General features: G+C 41.0%; 1 protein-coding gene across 1 annotated transcript in view; it reads left to right on the top strand.

Moving 5' to 3' along the window:
• The window catches only part of LOC109922757 (metal transporter CNNM1-like), a 122216-nt gene that overhangs the window by 81690 nt on the left and 24204 nt on the right, over positions 1-16322 (top strand). The window contains exon 7 of the mRNA XM_048608679.1: positions 7691-7856. Coding sequence (XP_048464636.1) covers positions 7691-7856 — 166 coding nt within the window. The remainder of the gene's footprint in view (positions 1-7690; positions 7857-16322) is intronic.

The raw sequence follows: 16322 nt of genomic DNA, 5'->3' as shown, positions 1-16322 counted from the left end.
TGGTATCAATGTGGATTTCACAAGTTTCAAAATCTCCCCTCCCCCTATCGCATCCCAAAACCAGTCCAGCTCGTCCCTGCCTCCCTAACCTGTTCTTCCTCCCACCTATCCCCTCCTCCCACCTCAAGCCGCACCTCCATCTCCTATCGACCAACCTCATCCCGCCCCCTTGACCTGTCCGTCCTCCCTGGACTGACCTATCCCCTTCCTAACTCCCTACCTACACTCACCTTTACTGGCTCCATCCCCGCCTCTTCGACCTGTTTGTTTCCTCTCCACCTATCCTCTCCTCTCCACCTATCCTCTCCTCTATCCCTCTTCTATCCGCCTCCCACTCTCTCCCTATTTACTGGAAAAACTGAGTTCTGAGGAAGGGTTACCGGACTCGAAACATTAACTCTGTTTTCTCCTTCACAGATGCTGCCAGACCTGCTGAGCTTTTCGAGCAACTTTGTTTTTGTACTAGAAAAACTTGGATTGTTTTCTCTGGAGCAGCGGAGGCTGAGGGGAGACTTAATAGAATTGTATAAAATTATGAGATGCGTAGATAGGGTTGACGGTCAGAATCATTTTCCCAGAGTTGAATTGTCTAATACTAGGGGGCATGCATTTAAGGTGAGAGGGGAATAGTTCAAAGAAGGTGCGAGGGGAAAGTCTTTCGCACAGACAGTGGTAGGAGTCTGGAACATGCTGCCACGTGTTAGTGGAGGCAGATATGGTAGGGGCATTTAAGGGGCTTTTAAATAAGCACATGAATATGCAAGGAATTGAGTAATGTGAACCAGAGGCAGCCATCATATTCAGCATAACATTGTGGGCTGAAGGACTTGTGCTATGTGGATGGTCCAACAAGGACAGTGCAGTACTGGACCTAATTCTGAGGAACGAAGGTGTGTGTTCCAAGTGGCATTGGGAGAGCATTTTAGTGACAGTGGCCACAGCACCATATGTTTTAAGTTTGTATTGGAAAAAGAAAAAGATGGTCTACAAAAATGGGTTTTTGTTTTGGAGAAGGCTAATCTTGTTAAATTAAGACAGAATCTGACCAAAGTAGACCTCCCACAGTCAAAAATGTGCAGGTTAGGTGGATTGACCATGCTAAATTGTCCATATGTCCATAGAAGTGCAGGCTAGGTGGATCAGCCATGGGAAATACAGGGTTATAGGTAATGGAGGGTGGGTGTGGCTGGGATGCTGTTCAGAGGGGCAGTGTGAACTTGATGTGCTGAATGGCCCGCTCCAACACTGTAGAAATTCTATGATTCTCGGAGCAGCCGTTCCTAGTAAATCTACAACAGAAGAGTGGGAGGCATTCAAAATGGAGTTGGCGAGAGTGCAAGCTCAACATGTTCCCATCAGAGTGTAATATAGGAGCCCGGAGAATCCTAGATGTCTAGGAATATTCAGGACTGGATAAGAAAGAAAAAAGAAGCTTTCAACAGATACAAACAGAGCACATCAACAGAGGCCAAAGTGGAGTGCAGAAAGGGCAGGACAGAGCTTAAGGCAGTTACGAGAGCAAAGAAGGGGCATGAGAAACCACTGACAGGCAAGGCTAGGGAGAATCATCAGATAATTTATAAGTGTTATCAAGGGGAAGAGGATAACTAGGGAAAGAGTAGGGCCCTTTAGGGACCAAGGGAGCAATCTGTTCATGGAACAGAAGGACATTGTTCGGGTGTTAAATACTTCACATCTGTCTTCACTTTGGAAAAGGAGGATGTAGGTATAGAATTGTGACTGAGGTTCTGGAGCAGTTTGACATTAGGAGTGAGGAGGTATTGAAAGTTTTAGCAAGGGTAAAAATGGACAAGCCCCAGGTCCAGATGAGTTGCATCACAGCTCTGTGGGAGATGAGGGAGAAAATTTACGAAGCTCTGACCCAAACTTCTAATTCCTTTCTGGCCCATACAGGAAGTGTCAGAGAACTGGAGGACAGTTCATCTGGTTCCAGTTTTCAAATAGGTGTTAGAAATAGACCAGGGAATTACAGAGTGGTTGTAGGGAAACTTGGAGAAAATTCTGAAGGAGAGAATTAATATCCACTGGGAGAGGAAAAAATTGACTAGGGATAGTCACCATGGTTTTGTCAGAGGATTATCATGCTGAACAAATTTGATTGAATTTTTCAAGGAGGTGAATGGATGAAAGTAGTTCATTTGATTTAATTTCTATGGATTTCAACAAAGCCTTTGACAAGATCCCACATGGGACGTTAATAAAGACAGTAAAAGCTCATGGGATCCAGGGTAAATGATAAGTTAAATCCAAAATTGCCTTGGTAGTAGAAGTCTGTTTGTGTGACTGAAGGCCAGTATCCAATGGCATGCCACAGTGATTAATGCTAGGTCCCTTTATTGTTTGTGATAAATATAAACAATACAGAAGGAAATGAGGGGGTGATGTGTTAGTTGGTTTACAGATGATACAAAGATTAGCCAGGTGGTTGACATTGAGGAACAAAGCCTTCATTTACAGGGGGATACAGATGGATTGGGCAGATCAGTGGCAGCTGGAATTTAACCCTGATAATGGTGAGGTGATGTTACTTCTTCCAAAGTACAAGATAAGGGAGTACTCGGTGAATAGCAGGACACTAGAAAGCTCAGAAGAACATGGTCTCTGAAGGCAGTAGGGCAGATTAATAGGATGGTTCAGAAGGCATACGGGACACTTGCTTCAGCAGTCATGGTGTAGATTGTAAGAATAGAGTAGTATGTTGGAGCTGTACAGGACTTTGGTTAGGACACAGTTGGAGCACTATGTGCAGTTCTGGCCACCACACTATAGAAGAATGTGATTGCACTGGAGCGGGTAGAGGAGATTCACCAGGATGGAGCAGTTTAGCAATGAAGAGAGGCTGGATAAGCTCTGGTTGCTTACTTTGGAACAGGGAAAGCTGAGAGGGGACCTGAGTGAGGTGTATTAAATTTTAAGGGGTTTGAACAAGCTGCATGGAAAGCATCTGTTCCCCTTACTTGAAGGGACAGTAACAAGGGGTATAATTTTAAGGTAAAAGGCAGAAGGTTTAGAGGTGATTAAAAGAAAGGAATTTCACCCAGAAGGTTTTGGGAATCTGGAATGCACTGCCTGGGAGGGTAGTTGATGCAGGCAACCTCACAATCTTTTAAAAAGTATTTGGATGAACGCTTGAAATGTCATAACCTCAAGGCTTTGGGGAAAGCTGGAAAGTTGGAAAGGTGTAGATTTACAGTAGATTTTTGTCAGTGCAGACTTGATGGACTGTAGGATCTTTTCTGTGCTGTAAATAAAAATCTGAAAAAGCAGCTCTGAAGGCGAAAGCGTATACAAATGGTAGTATCTGATCATGTGACCTAAATCAGTTACTGATGTGAGCTGCTACAGGTAGATGGTTTTGGGCATTTTTTTGACATATTAGCCTTCTTGGATTTCTCAAATGATTTGTACTTATTTCAATATAGAACCCAGAAGGAACATTGAATCAATAGAGGTGATTAATAGTATGGAAAGGATTAACATTTCAATGTCACATGTCTTGTGCTATTGCCAAAGGCACATTTATACTCCATGATCTAATGCAAAACCATTTGAAAAATCATTGCTTAAAGATCTTGGAATGATGCAGGTTAGTTTGAAACCCATCATTGCACCACTTGTGTGTGACGTTAGAGAAGCAAATACACACCACTACTGGTTTGTTATGATTCTCATATTTTACCAAATACTTCTTCACCTGGAAGAGGGCAGCAGAGTGGTGATGCTGATTGGCTGATGTGGGAAGATCTGCATCAGTACAGTCACTGCTTCCAGAAGATGGTTTGTGGAGGGCTGTTGTCAAGTGTCAAATTTAGGGAACCTTGGATAACGAGAGATATTGTGAGCCTAATCAAAAAGAAAAAGGAAGCATTTATCAAGGCTAGGAGGCTGGGAACACACGAAGCAAGGGTGGAATACAAGGAAAGTCTAAAGAAACTTAAGCAAGGAGTCAGGAAGGCTAAAAGGGGTCATGAAAAGTCATTGGCCAACAGGATTAAGGAAAATCCCAAGGCTTTTTATACATATATAAAGAGCAAGAGGGTAGCCAGGCAGAGGGTTGGCCCACTCCAGGACAGGGAAGGGAATTTATGTGTGGAGCCAGAGGAAATGGGTGAGGTATTAAATGAGTACTTTGTGTACCATAGAGAAGGACTTGGTGGATGATGAGTCTGGGGAAGGGTGTATAGATAGTTTGTGTCATGTTGAGATCAAAAGGGAGAAGGTATTGGGGGTCTTGAAAAACTTTAAGGTAAACAAGTCCCCAGAGCCTGATGGGATATACCCCAGAATGCTGAGAGAGGCAAGGGAGGAAATTGCTAGGGCCTTGAGGGAAATCTTTGTATCCTCAGTGGCTATAGGGGAGGTCCCAGAGGATTGGAGAATAGTCAGTGTTGTGCCTTTGTTTAAGAAGGGTGGCAAGGATAATCCAGCTAATTACAGGCCAGTGAGCCTTACGTCAGTGGTAGGGAAATTATTAGAGAGGATTCTTCAAGACAGGATTTTCTCCCACTTGGAAATCAGTGGGCATATTAGCGAGAAGCAACATGATTTTATAAAGGGGAGGTCGTGTCTCACTAAATTGGTTGAGTTTTTTGAGGAAGTGACGAAGATGATCAATGAGGGTAGGTCAGTGGATATTGTCTACATGGACTTCAGTAAGGCCTTTGACAAGGTCCCTCATGGCAGGCTGATACAGAAGGTAAAGTCGCATGGGATCAGAGGTGAGCTTGCAAGATGGATAAAAACTGACTCAGTCATAGAAGACTGAGGGTAGCAGTGGAAGGGTGCATTTCTGTATGGAGGGCTATGACTAGTGGCGTTCCTCAAGGATCAGTGTTGGGACCTTTGCTGTTTGTAATATATATAAATGATTTGGAGGAAAATATAACTGGCCTGATTAGTAAGTTTGCCGATGACACAAAGGTTGGTGGAATTGTGGATAGCGATGAGGACCGTCAAAGGATATAGCAGGATATAGATCAGTTGGTGACTTGGGCAGTGAGATGGCAGATGGAGTTTAATCCGGAAAAATATGAGGTAATGCATTTTGGAAGGTCTAATCCAGATGGAAAATATACAGTAATGGCAGAACCCTTAAGAGTACTGATAGACAGAGGGATCTGGGTGTACAGGTACACAGGTCACTGAAAGTGGTTACGCAGATGGAGGCGGTAATAAACAATGCAAACGGCATGCTTGCCTTCATTGGCCGGGGCATTGAGTTTAAAAGTTGGCAGGTAATGTTGCAGCTTTATAGAACCTTAGGCTGCATTTGGAATATTGTGTCCAATTCTGGTCGCCACACTACCAGAAGGATGTGGTGGCTTTGGAGAGGGTACAAAAAAGATTTACCAGGATGTTGCCTGGAATGGTGGGCATTAGCTATGAAGAGAGGTTGGAGAAACTTGGGTTGTTCTCACTGGAACGACGGAGGTTGAGCGGTGACCTTATAGAGATCTACAAGATTATGAAGGGCATGGACAGAGTGGACAGTCCGAAGCTTTTTCCCAGGGTGGAAGAGTCAGTTACCAGGGACCATAGGTTTAAGGTGCAAGGTGCAAGGTTTAAAGGTGATGTACAAGGCAGGTTTTTTACACGGAGGATGGTGGGTGCCTGGAACTCGCTTCCGGAGAAGGTAGTGGAAGCAGATACTATAGTGACTTCTGAAGGGTGTCTTGACAAATACATGAATAGGATGGGAATAGAGGGATACAGTTCCTGGAAGAGTAGGGGATTTTAATTGTGACGGGTAGCATGTCGGTGCAGGCTTGGAGGGCCAAAGGGCCTGTTCCTGTGCTGGGTGTGTGGAATGCGCTGCCAGCGGTGGTAGTGGAGTCAGATACTTTAGAGACTTTTAAACGACTCTTGGATAGGCACATGGAGGATAGTAAAATGTAGGGTATGCAGGGTAGATTGATCTTGGTAGGATGATAGTTCGGCACAATATCGTGGGCCGAAGGGCCTGTATTGTTCTATGTTCTATGTTCTAATTTTCTTTGTTTTTTTTTGTTCTAAAATTTGCTAGAGCAGTTTTGACCAACATCCTTGCCATTTGTCACATGGGACAAATTGACCAGAGAAGTTCCAAATTGATGCCTTTTATGTTTAGAGTCTTGCAATACTGAGTTGTGTTAGTGTTGCAATGGTAGACATGCGTGCCACTTACAAGAGGTTTGTCATAAGCCAAAGATCTATTAAATGTTGGATGCTGTATTCTGAAATGGCAGGCACCAGAACATAAGCAATGCAAGAGTCAGAGCACTAGAATGTAGAGGTTTGTTGATTCTTTGAACAAGTTTCTAATATAATGAAGGCAATTTGCAATACATTGAAGAGATTTTTTTTAAAAAATAAATTAAATCACAGTCAGAAACAATGCACCTCAGTTACCCTTTTAAAGTGTATTCAGCAGGCTTATTTTGCAAAATAGTTGAATTGCAAAACCCTTTTGACGCTGTTCTCTATCACAGGCAGAGAGGGTATCAGCTTTGATTGCTGATAAATTGAAACTTTGAACCCTTTGTCAAAAAAATTGCACATTTGTTTTATCAATATTGCATGAAGTAATGAACATGGTGACTTCACCCCCTCAATTTTGGTGATCATTAAAATACCATGGAAAAGTACTGATCTAGGGTACTGTTACTTTTCTGTTATTTTTAGCTAAAATATAAGATTGCTTAGTTTCTCATCCTTCACTTACCATACTTCTCAAAGAAATTACATGCCAACTGCCTCAAGTTAGTTTTTCTGTTTCCTTACTGTTAGTGATAAGTGTGTTCTATATAGCTTTTTTTCTTATCCAATGAGTGTCTCAATTAAATAATTCCCATCAGCAGGAAGCATTTTTTCTGAGTTTTAGGACTAAGATTATTTATTATTACGCACTTCTCCTGGAGATTTAAAAACAAGACATCTCTCTTCCTTGACTTTGTATCATTGTCAGACCTATGATACAGATGAAGATAAAAGGAAATCACTTACAATGAGTAACTGTCTCAATCTTTTTGGTGACAAGCCTATAGCTTCTTAGATGAACTTATGTTTTTAACTGAAATAAAATTTTTGTAAAGCAGAGAATTCATAGTTAAGCTTTGAGATTTTCTCCAGTCAAATTTCCAGGGGTTAGTTCTCGGGTGAATTTGAAGTTAAGGAAAAGTCTTCCTCCCATTTTCAAGGCAATGATGTTTATTATGTTGTCTGCCTGGTTGAACTGCATCTGGCTGATGGAACTCTGTTAGAGAGTAGTTTCTTGCTGACTTTTAAAAGCAAACAGAAAGTCTGGCCACTGCATCATGTGACTCCACCAGTTAAAAGCCTTCCCTGAATAGAGTGGGTGGTTAGGTCAGATATACATCCTGTGTTGGGTTGGTGACACCTTGAGAGATTTAGTCTGCTACGGTTTGTTGCTGAATGACCCATTCAATTTGAAATTACCCTTTTAAATGTCTTTCAGGACTAGGCATTGAGCCAGCATTAATTTGGATGGTTCCTTACATTCTCCTTGAGACAGGGAGTGCTTCAAACCTCAAAAGTAGTTAAAGAATCCTCAGGCAGCTTTCTTTTACAACATTCTTTGGTCAATTTTTAATTATACAAATTATTTTAAATTTCAGAATAGATTGGGGATTTGACACACATGCTTTAATGTTGCATATTTTTGTTTGTTCAGATCACGAGGACACAGTATGCAAATGCAATAGCAGCAACCAAACTGGAGAATTCTCCCCAGACCCCTGAACCTGATACGGCGATAACAGCATCAACAAGTAAAGACCCAACCACTAGCATGTCCACTGAAACCACTAACTTGTTCAATGGAAAGAACCGTGTGATTCGTAAGTCACTGAGTCGTATCCTTGATGCGAATTTGGTATAGCTTGCTTGGATGCCCTGACTTCTTAAAAGTGCATTCAGCTTGTATATATCGGTGTATTAACAGACTTCACTGCCAAGCATTCTGACTTCTTTCTTAATTTAGAAAGAAAAAAATGGAGATTTGAGATCAACTAAATACTCTGCATTAACTGAAACAAGCTTGTTCATTTGCACCTGAATTTATGGCTGCTGTTGCAACGGTATTTGATATGAATCTTTAAACTTCATACTTGTGACCATGCAACCTTGGTTGTTTGCCCTCCTTGTTGTTCACTGTACCTTAAACCCTGCACTGATATGTATTGAGCATGTTTACAATATCTACAGCCTCACATGAAGCTGATGACATTATTTGACTGTGAAGAATGCTGATCGCAAAACCCTTGGAATGCTGCATTACAATTCACTGGAAAGGTTGTTTTTTTTAATGTCATTAACTTGTTTTTTTTTGCTGTTCCTAACAACTGCATGTGTTTTTTTTAAAAGAACTATTTATGCTCATTTTGTTTATAGCCATGACTAACATGGAAATGAACAGTTGCCAAGAGTTTTCTGTTGTATAATGGGATGACACTGAGAGCTAGCTGAGTCTACTTAAGATTCTGTCCCTCCATTGCAGCATAAAACATATATGACTGTTCATTGTAACTGTTAGTGGACAGATTGATAGTGATTCCATTTTAACAATGACACCAACTTTTGGAAGTTGAAATGTTTCTAAAGATGGGCATCGATACCTATTCTTTCCATCCAAAGAATTGCTCCTTAATCTGTTCACTAAAGTTATTGTTTTGAGATAAGCAATGTGATTGAATGACACTGTGTGTTACCAAAGTACTATTATTTCATATTTTTGTTTTGTACAACTGATGAGGCTGCCACATTTTAGCTGGTTGCTGTGGAAAAGCTCAAAAGTTTTTTTTTTTAAAAGTTATATTTATTGCATGGTTAGAGTTTACTTCAGTTGTGACATTTGTTGAGAACTGCCACTGTATATTTTTCCATTGCTTGATTCTATATAATGTTTGTGCATTTTTATTCAGTTATTGACATGATATCCCAGACTAATGTTAAGGATGGTATTTCAGTCTTTCAGTAAAGTATAAATGAAGTCAGATTAAATAAAGTTAAATAACTTCAATGGCCCTAATTATATGAAGTCAAGATAATGATTTTCTTTACTAATTAGTTCAGAATTAGTTGTCAAAATTGGACAAATGAATTTATTTTCAGCTTATGTTTTGTTTTAATATTCTTCAGATATATTGCTGCAATAAATTATAGTCTGAATTTGGAATTTCCCAAGAAGTGCTGCATACAAAATGCATAATTCTATTGATTGATGTTTGTACAAAATTGATGTATTTTAGTTCCAGTTTTCAACACCATATAATCACATGTGGCTGTTTTTGACAAATGAGTTCATTAACCAGTTTTCAGAAACAAGTACAATGGCATTGCTTGATTTCAGTAGTGTTTTGCCAGGTAACCACTGTCTCCTGTTGTGTTGTAGTGATGAGAGTTAGCGATTAAAACAAGTTTGTCTTAACTCCAAATATATATATCTGTAATATGACATAATTTCCTCAGTGAGCATGACCTGATATTACATAATATAATGGTAATTACACAATTTTAAGGAAATGTGTCTCCTTTACTTGAAGTACATTGTCATCTAAACAAAAAAGGGTCCCTTATTTTAATTCTTCTGAATATTCTATACCAATTTTGAAATACTTTTTTGAATTATTGTTTACTTTGAGGTTTGTTACATTTTTAACAGAAGCAGCTTGTATTTTGTAAAAAGCCAATACTTTTGGCTACATTTAGTGACATCGCTACTCCCAGCCAGAACGAATGTGGTATTTCTCCTAGCAAATATAGCAAGAGACCTTGAGGGCCGTAGGTGACTGGTATTGATTTTAATCAAATAATTCCTATTTATTACAATTTTTAGAGACTTCTATTTTAAAGTAGACTCTTTTGTTGTAAAATGCACTGTTAAGGCAGTAAAAACCCATCATGGCCAACTTACTAGCTGTGACAATGGCATAATTAGGCACTCGTAACGTTTTATCTTTCCATTTCTTACACATTTCCCTGATTTTAGATATTTTTCATCAACTTGTTCAGATGTGTTATGATGTGGAGGTGCCAGTGTTGGACTGGGATGGACAAGGTCAGAAATCACACAACATCAGGTTATGGTCCAGCAGGTTTATTTGAAAACGCAAGCTTTCGGAGTCTTGCTCCTTCTTCCAGTGTTAGTGAGAGAGGTAGTATCAGACACAGAATTCATTAGTAAAAGACCAAACAGTCACACCACTGATGAGGATGTACTAAACAAACCTAAGATGCTGTTAAATCTTTAATCAGTTAGAAGGTTTTAATTACATATGTGTAAATCCCCGAATTCCTTAGAAGTCACTGTCCTGAGAGAACTAAAGGTTTTATCAGTGTAAAGAAGAGGTGTCATTTTAGGTCAGACAATGCATGTTAGGTATGAGGCCTTGTTTAGAATCTGTTTGTGCTTTTGGTTTGGAGTCAGACTAGTTTTATTTCTAAAGTAGGAATTTATAAAACGGCACATTGACTGACTGTGTCTACAAATTTTTTCTGAAGAAGGGTCTAGGCCTGAAACGTCAGCTCTCCTGCTCCTCTGATGCTGCTTGGCCTGCTGTGTTCATCCAGCTCTACACCTTGTTATCTCATATTCTCCAGCATCTGCAGTTCCTACTATCTCTGTCTATAAATTGTGTACTTTTTGAACTGCTCACGACAAACAACAACACCTTCCGGTCACGAACCATTTTAACTCCACCATCCCTGGGTGACATGTCCATCCTGAGTCTCCTCCAGTGTCACAATGACACCACCCGGAAACTGGAGGAGCAGCACCTCCTATTCCACCTTGGGAACCTACAGTCCAATGGCCTAAATGTGGATTTTACCAATTTCAAAACCTTCCCATCCCCGGCCTCATCCCATGACCAACCCTCCCTCTCATCCCCTGCCTCCTTGACCTGACACAACCTGTCTATCTTCTCTCCCACCTATCCACCCCTCCCACCTCACTGACCAATCCCCACCACTCCCTACCTGCACTCACCTATCACCATCCCACCTACTTTCCCCAGCCCCACCCCTCTGCTCTATTTATTTCTGAGCTCCCTTCCCCTCCCCATTTCTGAAGAAGGGTCCCGACCCAAAATGTCAACTTTCCTGCTCCTCTGATGCTCCAAGACTCCAAAAGCTTGTGTTTTCGAATAAACCTGTTGGACTATAACCTGGTGCCATGTGATTTCTGACCAGTTGTATTATGACCTCTAGAGCAGGTGAGACATAAACAAGGTCTTCACATGCACTCCTCATTTCCCTATTATATAATCCAGTGACCTGCATTGATGATTGTACAAATATTAGTGCGTGGAAAAAATCCTGCCTCTGAATATATGGCAGAATCTCTGTGGGCAAGTGTAATTTGATGCTTCACAATGATGGTTCATTTGCGAATGTGCATGTTAAAGAAAAGAAGGGCATTAACCCACCTTTCTGCTAAACTCTAGAAACCCTTCAGGGTCAATATTTAAAGCAACCTAAATTACTGTTTTTGTGTAATGTGATTGTAAGACTGGTAATGCTATTGTACTTTCACAATGCATAGGCAAATCCTTGAAGATATTAATTACATATGAGGTTACAGGACCATCAACCTGGTCTTTAAGTTACGTTCCAGTTCTGATGCAAGATTATTGACCTCAAGCATTAATTGTTTCTTTCTCCCCATTGACGCTGCCTAACCTGCGTAGTGTTTCCCAATGTTTTCTGTTTTATTTGCAATTTCCACTTCTGAAGTATTTATCTTTTTTACTCTTGATATGAATTCATTTTAAACACATGCATGAGAACTAACAAAATGGGATATCAATCATTAAAAATCACTACTTTTAAATTAAATATATTAACAGGACCAGTTTTAAGCAGGGTGGCAGAAACAAATTTACTTCGAAAACTTTGCTAACTAACCTATTTCATGTAGAATATTATGGATGGTTGGTATGACTACATGTTGCAACCACATGACTATAAGGAACAGGCCCGTTTATGTTTCCTGTTCCATTTTCCAATCTAAGTCAAAAAGAGGAATGATTCGACAATTATGAGGGAATAATTGTTGAGTGGGGGGGTGGACTACTGTGGATGCTATTTGTCAGAAATAGTCTGTGATGCAAGAAAGTCTAAAGGGAGATTAAGGAATTTCAAAATGGGAGTGCAAATGAGAGAAGTAGAGAATGACTCAGAATTTGTGGCAAAATAATGTTGAGTTTAATGTGCCTCTGAGATTGAGTGTATATGCATTAGAAAGTTTGTGGCAAGTCAGAGATGTCCTAAATTTGCGAATTATCACAAATTGCCGAATAATTTTCTCTGTACCCTTACATAGCCATTAACCTCATGAAAATGGCAACCTGCCCTTAACTTGCCTGAGTATTTCTAAAATTAGGCTAGGATTAGTGATGATGAATTTGCCAATCATTAGTTACAAATTAAATTTGCCTCCAAAGTCAGATTTAGTAAGTAATCATGTAAGGATCCTTTAATGATAAAATTCATGTTCCTGCAACGCCACTCAATCTCTTCAGCAATAGAGAGCAGTTGAGGAAGCAGTTTCACACAGAGAGCAGTAGATCTTTGGAACAGTCTTCCACAAATGGCAGTGGATGCAGGATTTTAATTTTAAATCTGAAATAGATAAATATTTGTTAAGCAAGGTTGTTAAGGTATATAGGCAGAAGGCAGGGATACGGAATTAGGCCATAGATCAGACATGATCTCATTGAATGGTTGCACAGGCTCGAAATGGTGAATGGCCTGCTCCTGTTCCAATGACAGTATGGAGTCCGACATTAGAGATTCTTAAAATAATTTTTTCTTGCTTTTCATTTTTTAATTACTGTTTCTTTCCCATCTTTAATTTATTTTCTATGCTGAATTGAACTCTAATCACAATTTCTCCTTCTTTGCCATTCGTATTTCCTTTTCGGCCTTTAACTCTTATTGATCAAGATAGATGGGCACATTCACTGCTGGTCCCATTTATAAAGGTCCCTGATGTTCCATTGTGTTACTGTCTCTCATCTCCAGCAATTTGCAACTAAATACATTTTCAAGCCAAAGGAGAAAAGTCTGTTTGGAATACTGCGCTTGTTTCAAGTCCCCTGCTTATAGGGAAGATATTGTTAAATTTGAAAAGGTGCAGATAAGACTTACAACGTTGTTGCTGGGATTGCAGGGTTTGAGCTATAGGGAGAGGCTGAATAGGCTGGGGCTATTTTCCATGAAGCAAGAGGCTGAGGAGTGACCTTACAGAGGTTGATAAAATCATGAGGGGCATGGACAGGGTGAATACCCAAGGTCTTTTTCTTAGGGTAGCAGAGTCCAAAACCAGATGGTATAGGTTTAGGGTGGGAGGGGAAAGAAATAAAGGGACCTAAGAGGCAACTTTTCCACGCAGAGGATGGTGCATGTATGGAATAAGCTGCCAGAGGAAGTGGTGGAGGCTGGTACAATTACAACATTTAGAAGGCATCTGGGTGGATACATGAATAGGAAGGGTTTGGAGGGATATGGACCAAATGCTGGCAAATGAGACTAGATTAATTTAGGATATCTGGTTGGCATGGACGAGTTGGACCGAAGGGTTTGTTTCCGTGCTGTACAACTCTATGACTCTATAACTGACTGAGCACTCTATGCGATGTCCTGCTCTATCAAATTATGGGATATTCTACAAGGTAGAATCTTGGAAGTAAACTTAATTTCCACGTTTAATAACAGATAGATATACTACTTTATAATTTGCTGTTTGCCAGTACTCAGTAGAAAAGCTTGGGTTTCACTCTAGGGAGCATATGTAACATGGCGCTGGAGTGGGTGCAGGGGAGATTTACCAGAACATAAAGAAGTGTAAAGCACTTCAGTTATGTGGTGATACAGTACTGGAGAAGCTGGAGTTGTGCTTGTTAGAGCAGAGGAGGTTAAGGTGAGTTTTGATGGGAGTGTTCAAATCATGACATGTTTTGGTAGAGTAAATAAGAGGATACTGCTTCCATTGGCAGATAGATTAGTACATCAGTAACTAGATGATACTGATTCATGAAAATTAAGGTAAAAAAGAGAGGCGGCCAAGAATGATTTTTAAGCAGCGATTTTTAAAAGATCCAAAGTGGAATATGTAAAAAAGTGATAAATTAGATTCAACAATAACATTCCAAAGGGAATTCGATATGGATTTGAAAACTGAAATGGTTAAAGTACTGAGATAACAAGGTGTAGAGCTGGATGAACACAGCAGGCCAAGCAACATCAGAGGAGCAGGAAAGCTGATGTTTCAGGCCTAGACCGTTCTTCAGAAATGGGTATAGGTTATAGGTTAGATATAGGACGTTGGATCCTCCAACACTTCCGCCATCTGCAATCCGAACACCAAAGACATTTTCCCTCCCCACCCTTATCTGCTTTCCAGAGGGACCACTCTCTCCGTGACTCCCTTGTCTGCTCCACACTCCCCTCCAGCCCCACCACACCCGGCACTTTTCCCTGCAACTGCAGGAAGTGCTACACCTGCCCCTACACCTCCCCCCTCACCACCATCCCAGGCCCCAAGAAGACTTTCCACATAAAGCAGTTGCTCACCTGCACATCTGCTAATGTGGTATACTGTATCCGCTGCTCCCGTTGTGGCCTCCTCTACATCGGGGAAACCAAGCGGAGGCTTGGGGACCGCTTTGCAGAACACCTACGCTCGGTTCGCACTAAACCTCCCAGTCGCGAACCATTTCAACTCCCCCTCCCATTCCTCAGATGACATGTCCATCCTGGGCCTCCTGCAGTGCCACAATGATGCCACCCGAAGGTTGCAGGAACAGCACCTCATATTCCGCTTGGGAACCCTGCAGCGCAATGGTATCAATGTGGACTTCACAAGCTTCAAAGTCTCCCCTCCCCCTACCGCATCCCAATACCAGCCCAGCTTGTCCCCACCTCCCTAACCTGTCCTTCCTCCCCCCCATCCCCTCCTCCCACCTCAAGCCGCACCCCCATCTCCTACCTACTAACCTCGTCCCGCCCCCTTGACCTGTCCGTCCTCCCTAGACTGACCTATCTCCTCCCTACCTCCCCACCTACACTCACCTTTACTGGCTCCATCCCCGCCTCTTTGACCTGTCTGTCTCCTCTCCACCTATCTTCTCCTCTATCCACCTTCTATCCGCCTCCCCCTCTCTCCCTATTTATTTCAGAACCCCCTTCCCCTCCCCCATTTCTGAAGAAGGGTCTAGGCCTGAAACATCAGCCTTCCTGCTCCTATGATGCTGCTTGGCCTGCTGTGTTCGTCCAGCTCTACACCTTGTTATCTCAGATTCTCCAGCATCTGCAGTTCCTACTATCATGGTTAAAGTACTTTTGGGAAGAGCGCAATGGTGGGAAGAATTGAAATTCTCCTTCAAAAATGGCAAAATGGGTCAGATGGCCTCCTACTGTGTTGTTTCTATGAAAAGGTTTTGGACAAGGACATGTAATTGGTATGGTGCCAGCTATGTCTGCAAGCTTTGACTAAGCTAATGAAGACATGAAGGAAGCAAACAAATACCAGAGTTTTGGGTTTGAAACAGAAGGAGAGAGCAAGCTACGAAGAAATGTTTTACGATTTGAAAGTGTAGATCATGAGAAAGAAAGGAAATATAAATAAATGTTAGTGGAGGAACATTGAAAGAAAACCTGTTTCAGGATAAGCAATTAAACTTCCAGACAACCAAATAAATAGAATTAGATAAACAAGATTTCCCAATCCTTGATCTTTGGTGGCAAGTTAGTGTCATGGTGGCAGCACTTGGTACAACCAGTGACAATGCAGTTAAGATATGCTTTTGCTTTCATTCGTCAGAGCAAGTCTCAGTTTTCCCTGTTTTATCAGTTTCCCATGTTCATGCTTACTATATTTTGAGAAAGTGTTCATAAAACTTGAATAGAAAGATAGATACCACTAATGGCAGGTTCATTTCATGGTGGCGTGAGCTAGCAGGATGTAAAAGCTGGCATGTTTTAGAGTTAAACTTGGAGAATTATTACTAACACAGTTTTGGTCTAATGTTCACATTAAAAAAAGGTTGGGTGAGTGGGTAGTAATTCAGTACGACATCAAAGAAGACATTTCGATTTAGCCAAAAGTTGACGTTACTTGCTTTGAAGTACTGTGGCTTTTTTCAAAATGATCTGAAGGGCTGAATACCGCAAAATATTTTTATTTTGGCATGGGCAAGTTTTTTTTTTGACAGTGGGTGTGGAGGGCGAGGGTTTTGGGAAAGAGTGGGAAGAATATAAATTTCTCCAGTACCGTTGCCGTTTCCTGGTTTTAATTAATTATA

Source organism: Rhincodon typus, chromosome 20 (assembly GCF_021869965.1).
Source record: "Rhincodon typus isolate 14 chromosome 20, sRhiTyp1.1, whole genome shotgun sequence".
Lineage (NCBI taxonomy): Eukaryota > Metazoa > Chordata > Chondrichthyes > Orectolobiformes > Rhincodontidae > Rhincodon > Rhincodon typus.
This window is presented reverse-complemented; position numbering and strand designations above follow the sequence as displayed.